The sequence below is a fragment of the Phoca vitulina genome, unplaced genomic scaffold, assembly GCF_004348235.1.
Source record: "Phoca vitulina isolate PV1807 unplaced genomic scaffold, GSC_HSeal_1.0 scaffold55, whole genome shotgun sequence".
In the NCBI taxonomy this organism is placed as follows: Eukaryota; Metazoa; Chordata; class Mammalia; order Carnivora; family Phocidae; genus Phoca; species Phoca vitulina.
In genome coordinates, this window is record NW_022589758.1 from 1,921,358 (window position 1) to 1,933,383 (window position 12,026).

Sequence of the window (12,026 nt, forward strand, 5' to 3'; positions counted from 1 at the left end):
TGTCGTTTTTCCTCTGGTGATTTGTTCTTGCCCTTTTGTTTTTCTCACTAACATTTCTATGGGAGGGTAGGAGGAAAGGAAGAAGATAAAATTCAAATGAGATCATTTGGCCAGTTGCTCATTGGCTAAAGCAGAGTTCCAAGGGGCCAGTTAGGCGAGTGGATTCTCTCCATGGTCCAGTTTACCCCAGACAGATGCAAGTTCGCTCCAACGCTACAGACTGGGACCCCATTTCCTGCCAGATGTTTTGCACTTGTGGCCCACGGTCATGAGAGGTGACCAGGCCAGTGAACAGAAATGGCTCAGGAAACGCCTGCCTTCCCAAGAAAAACAAGGGGATGTATAGGTCATTCTTACCCCCTCCAAATGTTGAGCTTTTCACTTGTTGAATTCTGGGACTAAGGGTCTGTTAGAAAACAGGGCTGTAACTACTGATTAAAACAGGTTTTGTGGGGGCGCCTAGGTGGCTCAGTTGGTTAAGCATCTGCCTTAGGCTCAGGATGGAGCCCTGCGTGGGGCTCCCTGCTCAGCGGGGAGTCGGCTTCTCCCTCTGCCCCTCTTCTTACTCATGCTCACGCTAGCGCTCTCTCTCTCTCTCAAATAAATAAAATCTTAAAAAAAAACAGGTTTTGAAGAGAGGGGGATGTGGCAAAATGGGCGAGGGGAAGGGGAGGTACAGGCTTCCAGTTAGGGAATGAATAAGTCACAGGGATGAAAGGTACAGCATGGGGACTATAGTCCGGAATGGTGTTGTATGGCGACGGATGGGAGCTCCAGGTGTGGCGAGCACAGCATCACCTACTGACTTGTTGAATCACTATGCTGTACACCTGAAACTAATGTAACGTTGTACATCAACCATACCTCAATTAAAAAAACAGGTTTTGAAGATTATTTGTTAATTTTTCTCCCCTTCATCCTCCACACCACCAGTTAAACCAAAATCAAATATGAGCTTTTTGTAGAGTCCAGAAGCTAAGAAAGGTTTCTATCCTTTTTAAATGGTTGAAAAGTATCAAAAGAATAGCATTTCATGACACATGAAAAATATACACAATTCACGTTTCAGTGGCCGTAAAGTTTTATTGGAACAGCCACCCCAACTGTTTACGTATTATTGTGGCTGCTTTTGGAAGGGCAGGAAAGAGTCGTTGCAACTCAAACTGTATATGGTCCACAGAGATGAAAATATTTATTATCTGGCCCTTTATAACAAGTTTGCTGCCCCTGCCCTTTCTCATTCTACACTAACATTTCCGGTATCCTTACCACCTCAGAATTCACATGCTCTCTTTATTACTTTCCATTTGTGCAGATTATTTTGTTTCTCTTGAAATCCTAAGTCAATGGGTGCTACCTCCACAAAAACAGTCTTTACTCTCCATGTGTATCAAGTTACATTGTGATACTCATGATTTTCAAAAGATCATACAACAAATGATGCTTCATCTCTTTCAGATGGTTAATACAGTTTGTGACACTTGGGATACTACTACTGATTTTTTTCACCTTTTTTCAAACGCTAAGTGAACTTTGCTTCTGACCCGTAATTGAAATGCTATTCAGTGAAAGAGGAACTAAGGCCATTTTTACTGTATAACATCAAAATACATGGGTTTGTATTACCACTATTTTCCAGAAGAGTAATCTGAGGCAATTGAACTCCTTTCAGAGATTATAAAGAATGGTTTAAGTGGCTCTGGGTGTCGCCTTCAAGTCCCGAGCAGATGTTATCAATAAGCCAGCGGTCGGGGCTGTATCACCCCAGGAGGTGGGCACGTTAGGGCCCCAGGAAGACAGTTCTTGCTGAGGAGGCTAGCGTGCAGGAGGGGGGTGGAGGCCACACAACCCCAGAGGGTCTCCGAAATGACACTCCTGGCCTGCCCCACCCCCCCCCATCCACACCACGCATCACTGTCATGAGGGGCAGGGGAGGGGAGAGGGGAGGCTGGTCCTCTTATTATCACAGTCTGAGATGCATATTTAAGTGCAAGGAATTCATCCGAGAGGAGGACACAGGAAACAACAGTCCAGGAACTGAGAGAGTTAGGTAAGGGAACGAGGACAAAGAAGAGTGTGTCATCAAGTGTGTGGGTGGCTGGGACATAAGCCCACGGGGAAAGGCTAGGAAAAGGCCTCACACACAGCACTCAGTTATCCCACCTGAGGGGTGAGGTAGCTTCTGGGAATGTCAATTCGCCAGGACCGCCATCCTGCCCTGAGTGGGGCAGAGAGAGCAGCCTTCCCAGTTTCAGAGCAAGCTTCAGGCCACGAGACACAGAGCCCACTGGCGAGCTAGAAGTTGGCCAGCGAGCTCCGCGGAGCTGAGGCCTCGGGGCTGTGGGGAGGGCACCCAGAGCACCCGCTACCGCGGGGTTCCGTCAGTCCCACAGAGAGACGTGCCTGACACCCGGGCCATTTCCGGGAGGACAGGGCGACACAAGCCAGCCTACTCTGCTGCGGGGCTGGCTATAAGGTTGAGACTGGAAAAGACAGGTTCCATGGTGGGGCTGCTGTGCTGTCATGGTACAAAGATGATGGCGTGCGGCATGGGAAACGGGCTTGGGGAGTCCTTGGTTCTGGTCCCCAGTCCACCAAGGCATAATCCTGGCAAGTCAAAGATCTTTCTTTAGACTTTACTTTCGTCATCTATAAGATGACAGTTGCTTGGGTCTTGAATATCCCTCCTAGACTAGACTCAACAAGAGACAGGTGTACAACCCTTAAAATAAGAGAAAAGCAACTTTGAGATTTCTCAGTGGCACGTGGGACCGCAAATTCACCTCCTTCCACCTCCCAGGAGATAGATTCCTGCTCTCCTTAGCCCATTAGAGCTCCATCCCTTTATCAGCACGGAGGTCGCCAACCTCTTAACAAGGTGTCAACCCGCGTGATCATGCGTGGACCTTACATCCACACACAGGCCACAGTGAAATGGCAGCTGTTGGGCCTGCCGTTCATATTCTCCTCCCTCACTGAACATGCTGGAAGCTGAGAGGTGCCCTGTCCTGGGCGTACCAGGATGCAGGATGTACTAGGATGTAAAGAGGGCTGGTGCTGGACAGAAGGCGGCATAGTATTCCATTACATGAGAGGTTCCATCTTGCTTTCCCTCTCCTTCAGTAGTTTAAATTTCAGTGCAATTGAACCCAAAGCAACACCATCATCACTTACCAATACACACATTTCCAGATATGGTATAAATGAAGCTTGTCCATCCTGAAAAAGGACCAGCAACATTAAAAGGTTAGTGTCCATAATGCCAAAAGGAACAAAGATATAACGATATATTCAACAACTCTCTATGAAATATAAATATTTCTAACAGACATGAAAGACAAATTGAGATGAAATCCTTTATTTTCTCTTAGATACATATTTAAAATTTTAACTTCTGTGAGCTGTTAAAAACATATACTCCCACATTCGCACATGCATTAACATACATATACACGTACCCCTAAACCTAAATGATTTGGCCCACTATGTTTTAGAGCCACCCAAGTAGGCAGTATACAATTCACCTGACTACACAGCTATATGCCAACAGCTGTATTAACAAAGCTTTCCCTCCAGTTTTAACGTCATGCTAATAACTGCAACACCCCAATCTGGTTTATCTTCAGTTCGTTGTGCCTCCAGGTAGTTTTTTTTTTTTTTTTTTTTTTTTTTAAGATTTTATTTATTTATTTGACAGAGAGAGAGAGACAGCGAGAGCAGGAACACAAGCAGGGGGAGTGGGAGAGGGAGAAGCAGGCTTCCCGCCGAGCAGGGAGCCCGATGTGGGACTCGATCCCAGGACCCTGGGATCATGACCTGAGCCGAAGGCAGACGCTTAACGACTGAGCCACCCAGGCGCCCTGCCTCCAGGTAGTTTTAAGTGTGAAGAAAATTCTAGAAACACACTTTACTTAGTTTACTTTGGTTTCTAGTGAACTCACTCCTTTTCATCTATCCTAAAATAGAGGATCAGTTCCAGGGATTTGGGGATGCATGATCTTTGGGGGTACACATGGGGTTTGGATGGTCCGTGCACTCCCTGGAACTGCGTACACAATTTTTCAAGTGTGTACACTTTTCTGGGAGGAGGGTACATAGCATTCAGCAGACTCCTACTGTGACCCATGGGGCCAAGAGCTCAGAGCCACAAACAACCAGCCACTTGCTCTCCCGATGCCAGCCAGCACTGGGTTTCCATGGGTATTCGTACCCACGGCCCAGAAGGGATGCTGCAGGGCCCCCAGGAGACCTGAATCCAGAAATGGCAAGCTCAAAACAGAATCAGGACATCACTTGTGTGCCTTCAGTGGAAAAGGAGAAGAGGTGGGATGGTAGAGTTCAAAGTGGAAGGGCAGGGCCCAGACTGGAGTCTGTGCAAGAGTCAACGTGGTGACAGAGTGAACAAAGCAAAGGCAGGTGTGGAAGGATCACGGAGGACAACATATACTCTAGGGATGCGGGTGCGAGGACAGGGGGGTTGAAACACACAAGAGAGGCACCAAAGAGACGGTATAACTGATAACACTCAACATCAACCAAGTCTGGTTAAGAAAATCCAACGGATGGTGAAACAGACCAAAACACTTGGGCGGACGCTAGAGGGGGTCTTTTCACCCTCCAATTTCCCAGTTTTTCCTCTCTGAGATTTTATCAGACTCAGTTTAAGGCCTCTGGAAGTAATCCGACTTGCTGACGGCTCACCCCTACTTGTTCTCCCTTCCGGACCCACGTGCCCAGTCTCCCAGCAGTTAGGGAACAGCACTCACTCCTGTGCATGTGCCGTGGGCGGAGGCACTGGGATGAAGAAGGCCCAGCTGGGCTGTACGAGTTGTGCAATTTGGGGGAGGGAGGTTCAGTGATGCTGAAAGTCCAGGCGAACAATCCACAGCCTACTTCCACTGCTCTCTCCACCTTCTCATGGATGCTCAGCCTCTCCAGTCCTATTTAGCCTGACATGTAACGAAACTCTGCAACAAAACCCCTTTCCTCGCTGCTTTTTTTAAAAAAATCCACCACCGAGCATTGTTTAAATTGATTTTTCTTTCTCTCTTTATTTATTTGACAAAGAGAGACACAGCAAGAGAGGGAACACAAGCAGGGGGAGTGGGAGAAGGGGGAGAAGCAGACTCCCCACTGAGCAGGGAGCCCGATGCAGGGCTCGATCCCAGGACCCTGGGATCATGACCTGAGCTGAAGGCAGACGCCTGATGACTGAGCCACCCAGGCACCCCTAAATTGATTTTTCAAAGTGCAAATGTCCTCGCTGTGTTTTTCTGATTATATATAAAAAAAAAAAACCTCATACCCATAAATTTAAAACGTATTTTAAGACTTAGAAGTGTGTAATCTCTAAACTGAAAATCTTTCTGCAATCTTCATTCTTGGCCTGACATAAACATTGCTAGCAATTTGATATTTATGCTTTCAGTTTCTTTTTTGTTTTCGGCGCTAGGTATCATTTGCTTAAAAACCCGAACAAACTCAATGTTCTATTCTGAATACCTTTCCATGTCAAAAGAGAGAAATAACTCATCCTCGGGCAAGACTGCAAAGCATTCCAGTATAAGGACGCATCATAATTTACGTAACCAAGCCCCTCTTTGTGCTTGAAAGGTACTAAAAAATTAATGGCTCCTGATTTTGACAAAACCTCAAAGCTCTCAATTGCCCTACTGGGTTTTTATTGGGGACTACTTTAATTGGTCTAATCTCATTTCTTCTCCGCCCTCTCTGCTTCATTCCTACTCACCCACCAAACAGAAAACTAGTCCACACATAATCGCCATGGTTGGGTTTCTGTTTTATCTTTATACACGATCCAGAAGGATCAAACATTTGCTCAAAGTCATGGCCAAGTCAATGTAGTAAATGCATTCACCTATTTTTGCCCCTTGCAAAAGTCTTCTACTAGCATACAGAGCCCTTCTTCACCAGTAGTAACAAAATTCATGTTACTGGTTGGAAGGCACACAGCATTAGGGGGAAATTGCCTTTTTTTTCCTTCTTTTTAACATGTTGTCCGAGTGCACTTGCTTCTGCTAAACCTGAAAGAGGACTTCCAACTACCTACATTTTGTCCTCAAACTTTCTAATTGATTCTATTCTTTCCGGCTTGTCTCTTGGCTCAGGCAGAAGACCCTGAGAGCAAAGCATCCCCTGATGGGACCTGAGACTAGCCTCTCAAGCAATAAGGACCACCCTGAGCCAACGAAACCCCTCCCATGATGGATTCCAAGACCCTGATTGATTTGACCTTCACTGCCCACCTGCATGTACCCAACTCAACCATGTCCCACATTTTCCTTCTGTAAACCGGAACGTATTTTCAGCACTTTGGAGATAATCTTTGAGATACTAGTTTGCAGTATTCCCGGTGTTGGAATAAATAAATAAATTCCTTTCTTGTTTCACCATTACTTGTTTCTCTGCCTTCTTCCAGCTGCAGTGAAACAAGAGCCTAATGGTGTGAACACTTCCTGTATGTTTAAGAACCACCACATTTTATGAGAAGTCTTTCTCTGCGAAGAGCAGGATTGCATCAGTAAAGCGCTCTCTGGTGAGGTGTGTGGGTCCTTCTCATCTTTCCCTGCTCCCTCCCCCCCAACTTTATGCCCTGCACCAGGAATTAATGCCATCCCCGCATTTTTATTGCTCTGTCAGAGGTCACAGGCCCTACAGTTTCCTTTCTTCCACCAACAGGGTCTCCACGCTACTGGCGCTGGGCAGCTGGGAAGCCCTTCCCCTCCCTTGGGCCCTGACAGAGCAGGGGTCGGAGGTCTCATTTCACCTCTGGCCCCGCAGGATGGTTTAATCAGCACCACATGTTAACTCGGACCTCCTTTAGTCAAACATAAAAAAATGTAAGACTTTTAAATATGAAAATCATTTTCTGTGGCTTCTGCTCTCATTTCCAGGGAGGTTCCAATTCTTGCCAGTGTCCCTAGTGAGAGCTTTTCCTGGCCTATCGTCCTTGCTTTAACCCAGCTCATCCTCCTCCTGCCTCAGCTGGAGAGTTCCTTATTTCTATGAATTTTACAGCTACTCTCTACACATGTGATGTGGGAAACAGAGGCACAAGGGAAAAAAAATGTCCTTAGTACTTACAGCTCGCGGACAAGTCCTTGAAACAGGTAGAGGGACATTCCTCCAGGAACTCAGCTGCCTTCATGGTAATACTTTGCTAGGGGCAAGAGGCAATCTTAGCCTGACCCCCAGGATCCTGTGAGTCTACTTTAACATATAAAAATTCCTTTGGAAACTTCCTTTATCTCTACTCCCCCCCCCCACCCCACCTAAGATACATGTTGGCAATCATCCCCCAAGCATATGGCCCACTGATACACATCTGAAGGGTCTCATGACTTTTTATTAGACAGTCATAAATGACCTTTTCCTAACAATAGCTAGCCCCCTCGAGGTCCTGGAAACCTTGCTTCCAAAATTCCTTAGAGACATTCGCTCTCACTAACCCTCCCCCCCCAACCTGAGAGTATATAATCAGTCGCTCCTCATAATCCCAGTGCAGCTCTCACTGCCAGGTCCTGTCCCCGGGCTTTAATAAAACCACTGTTTTGCACTGAAGACATCTCAAGAATTCTTTCTTGGCCATCGGCTCTGAACCCCACCACTTCAAACCACATCACTCATGACACCTCCCCTACCCTCTCCATGGCTCTAAGTTCATCTTGGGCAGGTAGCTCGTCGCCATGGACTTCATGCCTGGTGATCTGGGATGGGAGAAGACCCACCTGATCCTCTCCTCCCCCTCCTCACTTAAGCAAATTACTTTTTTAATTTTTATTTTGAAATAATTTCAGACAGGGCGCCTGGGTGGCTCAGTTGGTTAAGCAACTGCCTTCGGCTCAGGTCATGATCCTGGAGTCCCGGGATCGAGTCCCGCATCGGGCTCCCTGCTCAGCAGGGAGTCTGCTTCTCCCTCTCCCGCTCCCCCCTCTTGTGCTCTCTCTCTCTCTCAAATAAATAAATAAAATCTTTAAAAAAAAAAAAAAAAGAAATAATTTCAGACATACAGAAATGTTACAAAAATAATATAGAGAATTACCAAATACCACCCACCCAGATTCTCTAAAAGCTAACATGTTATCACAATATGCTTTATCATTCTCTCTAGAAATACATGTGTATTTTTTTCTGAAATATTTGAACAGGTTTATAGATATGATATCCCTTTACCTTGAAATAATTCAGTATTGTTAAAAAAGAAGTTCAAAATGAAGTCATTTGTCCCCCAAGACAGCAAGCCAAGACTTAATTACAACTTTCTCTTTTTTTTTAAATTTATTTATTTGAGAGCAAGCAAGCGAGGGAGCATGAGCAGTGGCGGGGGGGGGGGGGGGGAACAGGAGAGAGAGAGAATCTCAAGCAGACTCCCTGCTGAGTCTGGAGCCCCATGTGGGGCTTGATCTCACGACCCTAAGACCATGACCTGAGCCGCAATCAAGAGTCAGACACTTAAATGACTGAGTCACCCAGGTGCCCCTTAATTACAACTTTCAACTTCTCCCAGGAATGTGACATTTTAAGAGTCACCCTGAAATGTCCTGACCACCCCTAGGTAAGGTCATCTGCATGAAAAAGAAAGACACCCAGGGCTGACACAATCCTTTCCTTTCTTTGCTAGTATCTTGTCCCACCCTTCTTCTGCCTATAAAAATCTTCCATTTTTTACAACTCCTGGGAGCCCCTGTCTACCTTACTAGATGGGATGCTGCCTGAATCATGAACTGTTGAATAAAGCCAATTCGATCTTCAGATTTACTCAGTTCAATTTTTGTTCTTTAGCAGTATATTACTTCCTAAACACAAGGATATTTTCCTACATAAACATAGCATATTTATAAAAACTATGAAACTGATATGGTACCAATGGAAAAAAAATATACAGATATCCAAATTATGCCAAATGTCTCAGTAATGTCTTTTATGGACAACAAAAACAAAAAAAAAAATACAAAAAAACCAACCACCCAACCACACAAACAAACCCCAAAACAGAAGCCCAGGCCAGGCTCTAATCCTGGGTCACAGGCTGAGTTTAGTCCCCACATCGAATCTCCTTCCATGGGCAACACTTTCTCAATGCTTTTCATTAAAAGCACAGACCAGGTATTTTGTAGAATGTCCCTCAGTTTGGGTTTGTCTGATGTTTCCTCGTCATTAGACCAAATGGTTTCATCCCTCAACTTTATTTTTTTTTAGAGATTCATTTATTTGTCAGAGAGAGAGCACAGGTAAGCAGAGTGGCAGGCAGAGGGCAGAGGGAGAAGCACGCTCCCCGCGGAACAAGGGGCCCAATGCGGGGCTCAATCCCAGGACCCTGGGATCATGACCTGAGCCAAAGGCAGACCCTTAACTGACTGAGCCACCCAGGCGTCCCTTATCCCCCAACTTTAGAGTTTATTTTCAAGGCTTTAATTGTTTAAATTCAGAAGAGCACAAAGGAGGAAATAATGAATATACGTGTTGCCATATTTCCTATCTTTCTTTTCTTTTACAGATAAAATCCTATAGGTGAGAGAAATGTCCCCTGATTGCCTTCAATCCATTTGCTACACACAGCTAAGGGGACCTTTCACTTAAAACCCTTCAATGGCTCTCTGTTCTCCCGGACAAGCCCAGACTCCAGGCCCTAACAGACAGACTCTTCTCAGTCTGGTCCTGCTTCTCCAGTACGGTCGCCCCTCTGCTCGTCCTACCTTCTCGGCTCATTCTAACCCAGGAAACCCCTCCGGGGGAAGGAGGAAGCGGAAGGCCGAAGCCAACCTTACAGGGACCTTGTGGTACCACGGAAAACAAAGGAATGAAGTAACTATAAAACAGGCAACACAATCGAACGCACACAATCACAAGCAGAAAACACAGGTTTAAAATTCAGCAAAAGACCCTCAGGGCGACCTAGGAGCAGACTGTTAGCCGGCCTGAGGCAGTTTCCTGGTGTGTCAAATAAGGAAATAATATGTACAACGCGGCTGTTACGCTGACCAAGTGACACTGTGGGCCCGGTGTAAACACATACGCGTACGTGTATACTACACACGCGTCCGTGCTCCATGCTGTCACCTTACCTACACAACAAATGCCAGTTCCCCATTCCTGTGCCTTCCTTCACTTTCCACTTTCCTCCCACTTTATACACGTCACGAGGTTGCAGGGGCTGCTACCCATGCTTCGGATAAGCTGTGAGCCAGGCCAGAGGAGGGTCCTTGTCACAGAGATGGCCCCACGGTCCCCAGAGCACCACCCTCAACTCCAAGCCGACTGGTCTCTTGGACCACAGCATACACTGAGCAAAGCTCAGCAACGTCATTTCCCAAAGTGTAGAGAATGGATCCTTGCTGTCCTCACCAAGAACCCTGTGGCACTGAGGGTATTGTTTGTGTCCCATTGAACACTGCGGTCTAGAATTGGTACCATAAGGTGGGTTTTCTGATCATACAGCAGCTGACAGCTCACTAGATCTACAAGCTCGCCAAGCACAGGCATTTCACCCCCATCTTATTAGTAAACACAAACAACAAGAGAGTTATCGGCATTATAGCTCTGCCAAAGAGATAGGAAAAGAGGTAGGTCATTACATGACCTTGTAGGAATTCTAGCAAAAGAAAACAAGAGAACACCCATTTTACCAAATTTGGTGACATCAGTGATAAAATGCCCAATGATATTGCATAGAATGGTACCAACATAAAGACACTTGAGATGACTGGCTTTCCAGAATAAAATATACTCAGAATGTTTTATATACTCAAGAATGATCATACTTCAGTCTATGTTTATAAGCCATAGGCATATACCATTAAGAGCTATCTCTAAAGGTCCTATATTTTAACAAGAAGAATTGCAACCTACAAGAAAACCTTCCCCTGTGGTTCAGTCCACCACTGATAATATTGAACATTCACTGCACCAGAGACTAACAGAAAAACTAAGAAATGAATAAAATTTAACATTTTGGGTGAGAAATCTATTAGCAGCACAAGCTCTCTAGAATGAAGACAGCCTTCTATGTGCCCAGAATGGAGCCTAGCCCTCTGGAGGACAAGCTCTGCTGATTACTTTTTTTTTAAAAAAAAAAAAAAAAAAAAAAAAAAAAAAAAAAGCATTAGAATCCCCTGGGAGCTTCCTGCTCTTTACAGACTAAATCTACAGGGAAGTTTTCCCCACCACTGAGATATATTAATGTGATCATTTTTAACTAAAATAATACATTACTATTATTTCTTAGCTTTATTTGGACATTTTTCTCATCTTTATTTTTTTTTAAAGATTTTATTTATTTATTTGACAGAGAGAGACAGCGAGAGAGGGAACATAAGCAGGGGGAGTGGGAGAGGGAGAAGCAGGCTTCCCGCTGAGCAGGGAGCCCGAAGAGGGGCTCGATCCCAGGACCCTGGGATCATGACCTGAGCCGAAGGCAGATGCGTAACGACTGAGCCACCCAGGCGCCCTTTTTTTCTCATCTTTAAATATACAGTGCTCACAGTTGGTTTTTAATTGCTCAGAAAATTTCAGAAAATAATTCAAATATGTAGTTATAATCATAAAATTATACTTAGGGCTGTAAAATAGAAATGATTTAGGCATTTGAACTTAGATTAAGGCCAAGACAATTAGGAACTAAAATATATAGAACTCTAAGGATTAAATAAAGGTTCAGAAAACAGTAGAAACCTGAAATAAGCAGAGAACACCATAAATGCCCTAAGAGTATCAAACGGCATATTTTGGCACCTGTTTTTAAGAGAAAAAAGATTTTTAAAAAAAATTTTATGGGGGGGTGGAGGGGCAGAGGGCAAGGGAGAGAAAGAATCTTAAGCAGGCTCCACGCCCAGCACAGAGCTCGATCTCACGACCTTGAGATCATAACCTGAGCCTAAATCAAGAGTCGGAGATTTAACCGACTGAGCCACCCAGGGGCCCCAAGAGAAAAAAGATTTTTAAGTAGGACCTGAAACTATGAAAAAAAAACCCAAAACACCCCCATCAAAGCTGAAATGTGCTTAAAC

The 12,026-nt window shown here is 45.1% G+C and overlaps 1 protein-coding gene across 4 annotated transcripts in view; it reads right to left on the bottom strand.

The window, feature by feature from the left end:
- The window catches only part of PIR (pirin), a 101,837-nt gene that overhangs the window by 17,442 nt on the left and 72,369 nt on the right, over positions 1-12,026 (bottom strand). For all 4 annotated transcript variants that reach the window (XM_032389532.1, XM_032389531.1, XM_032389528.1 and 1 more), the window contains one exon: positions 3,175-3,219. In XM_032389532.1, the coding sequence (XP_032245423.1) occupies positions 3,175-3,219 (45 nt within the window). The remainder of the gene's footprint in view (positions 1-3,174; positions 3,220-12,026) is intronic.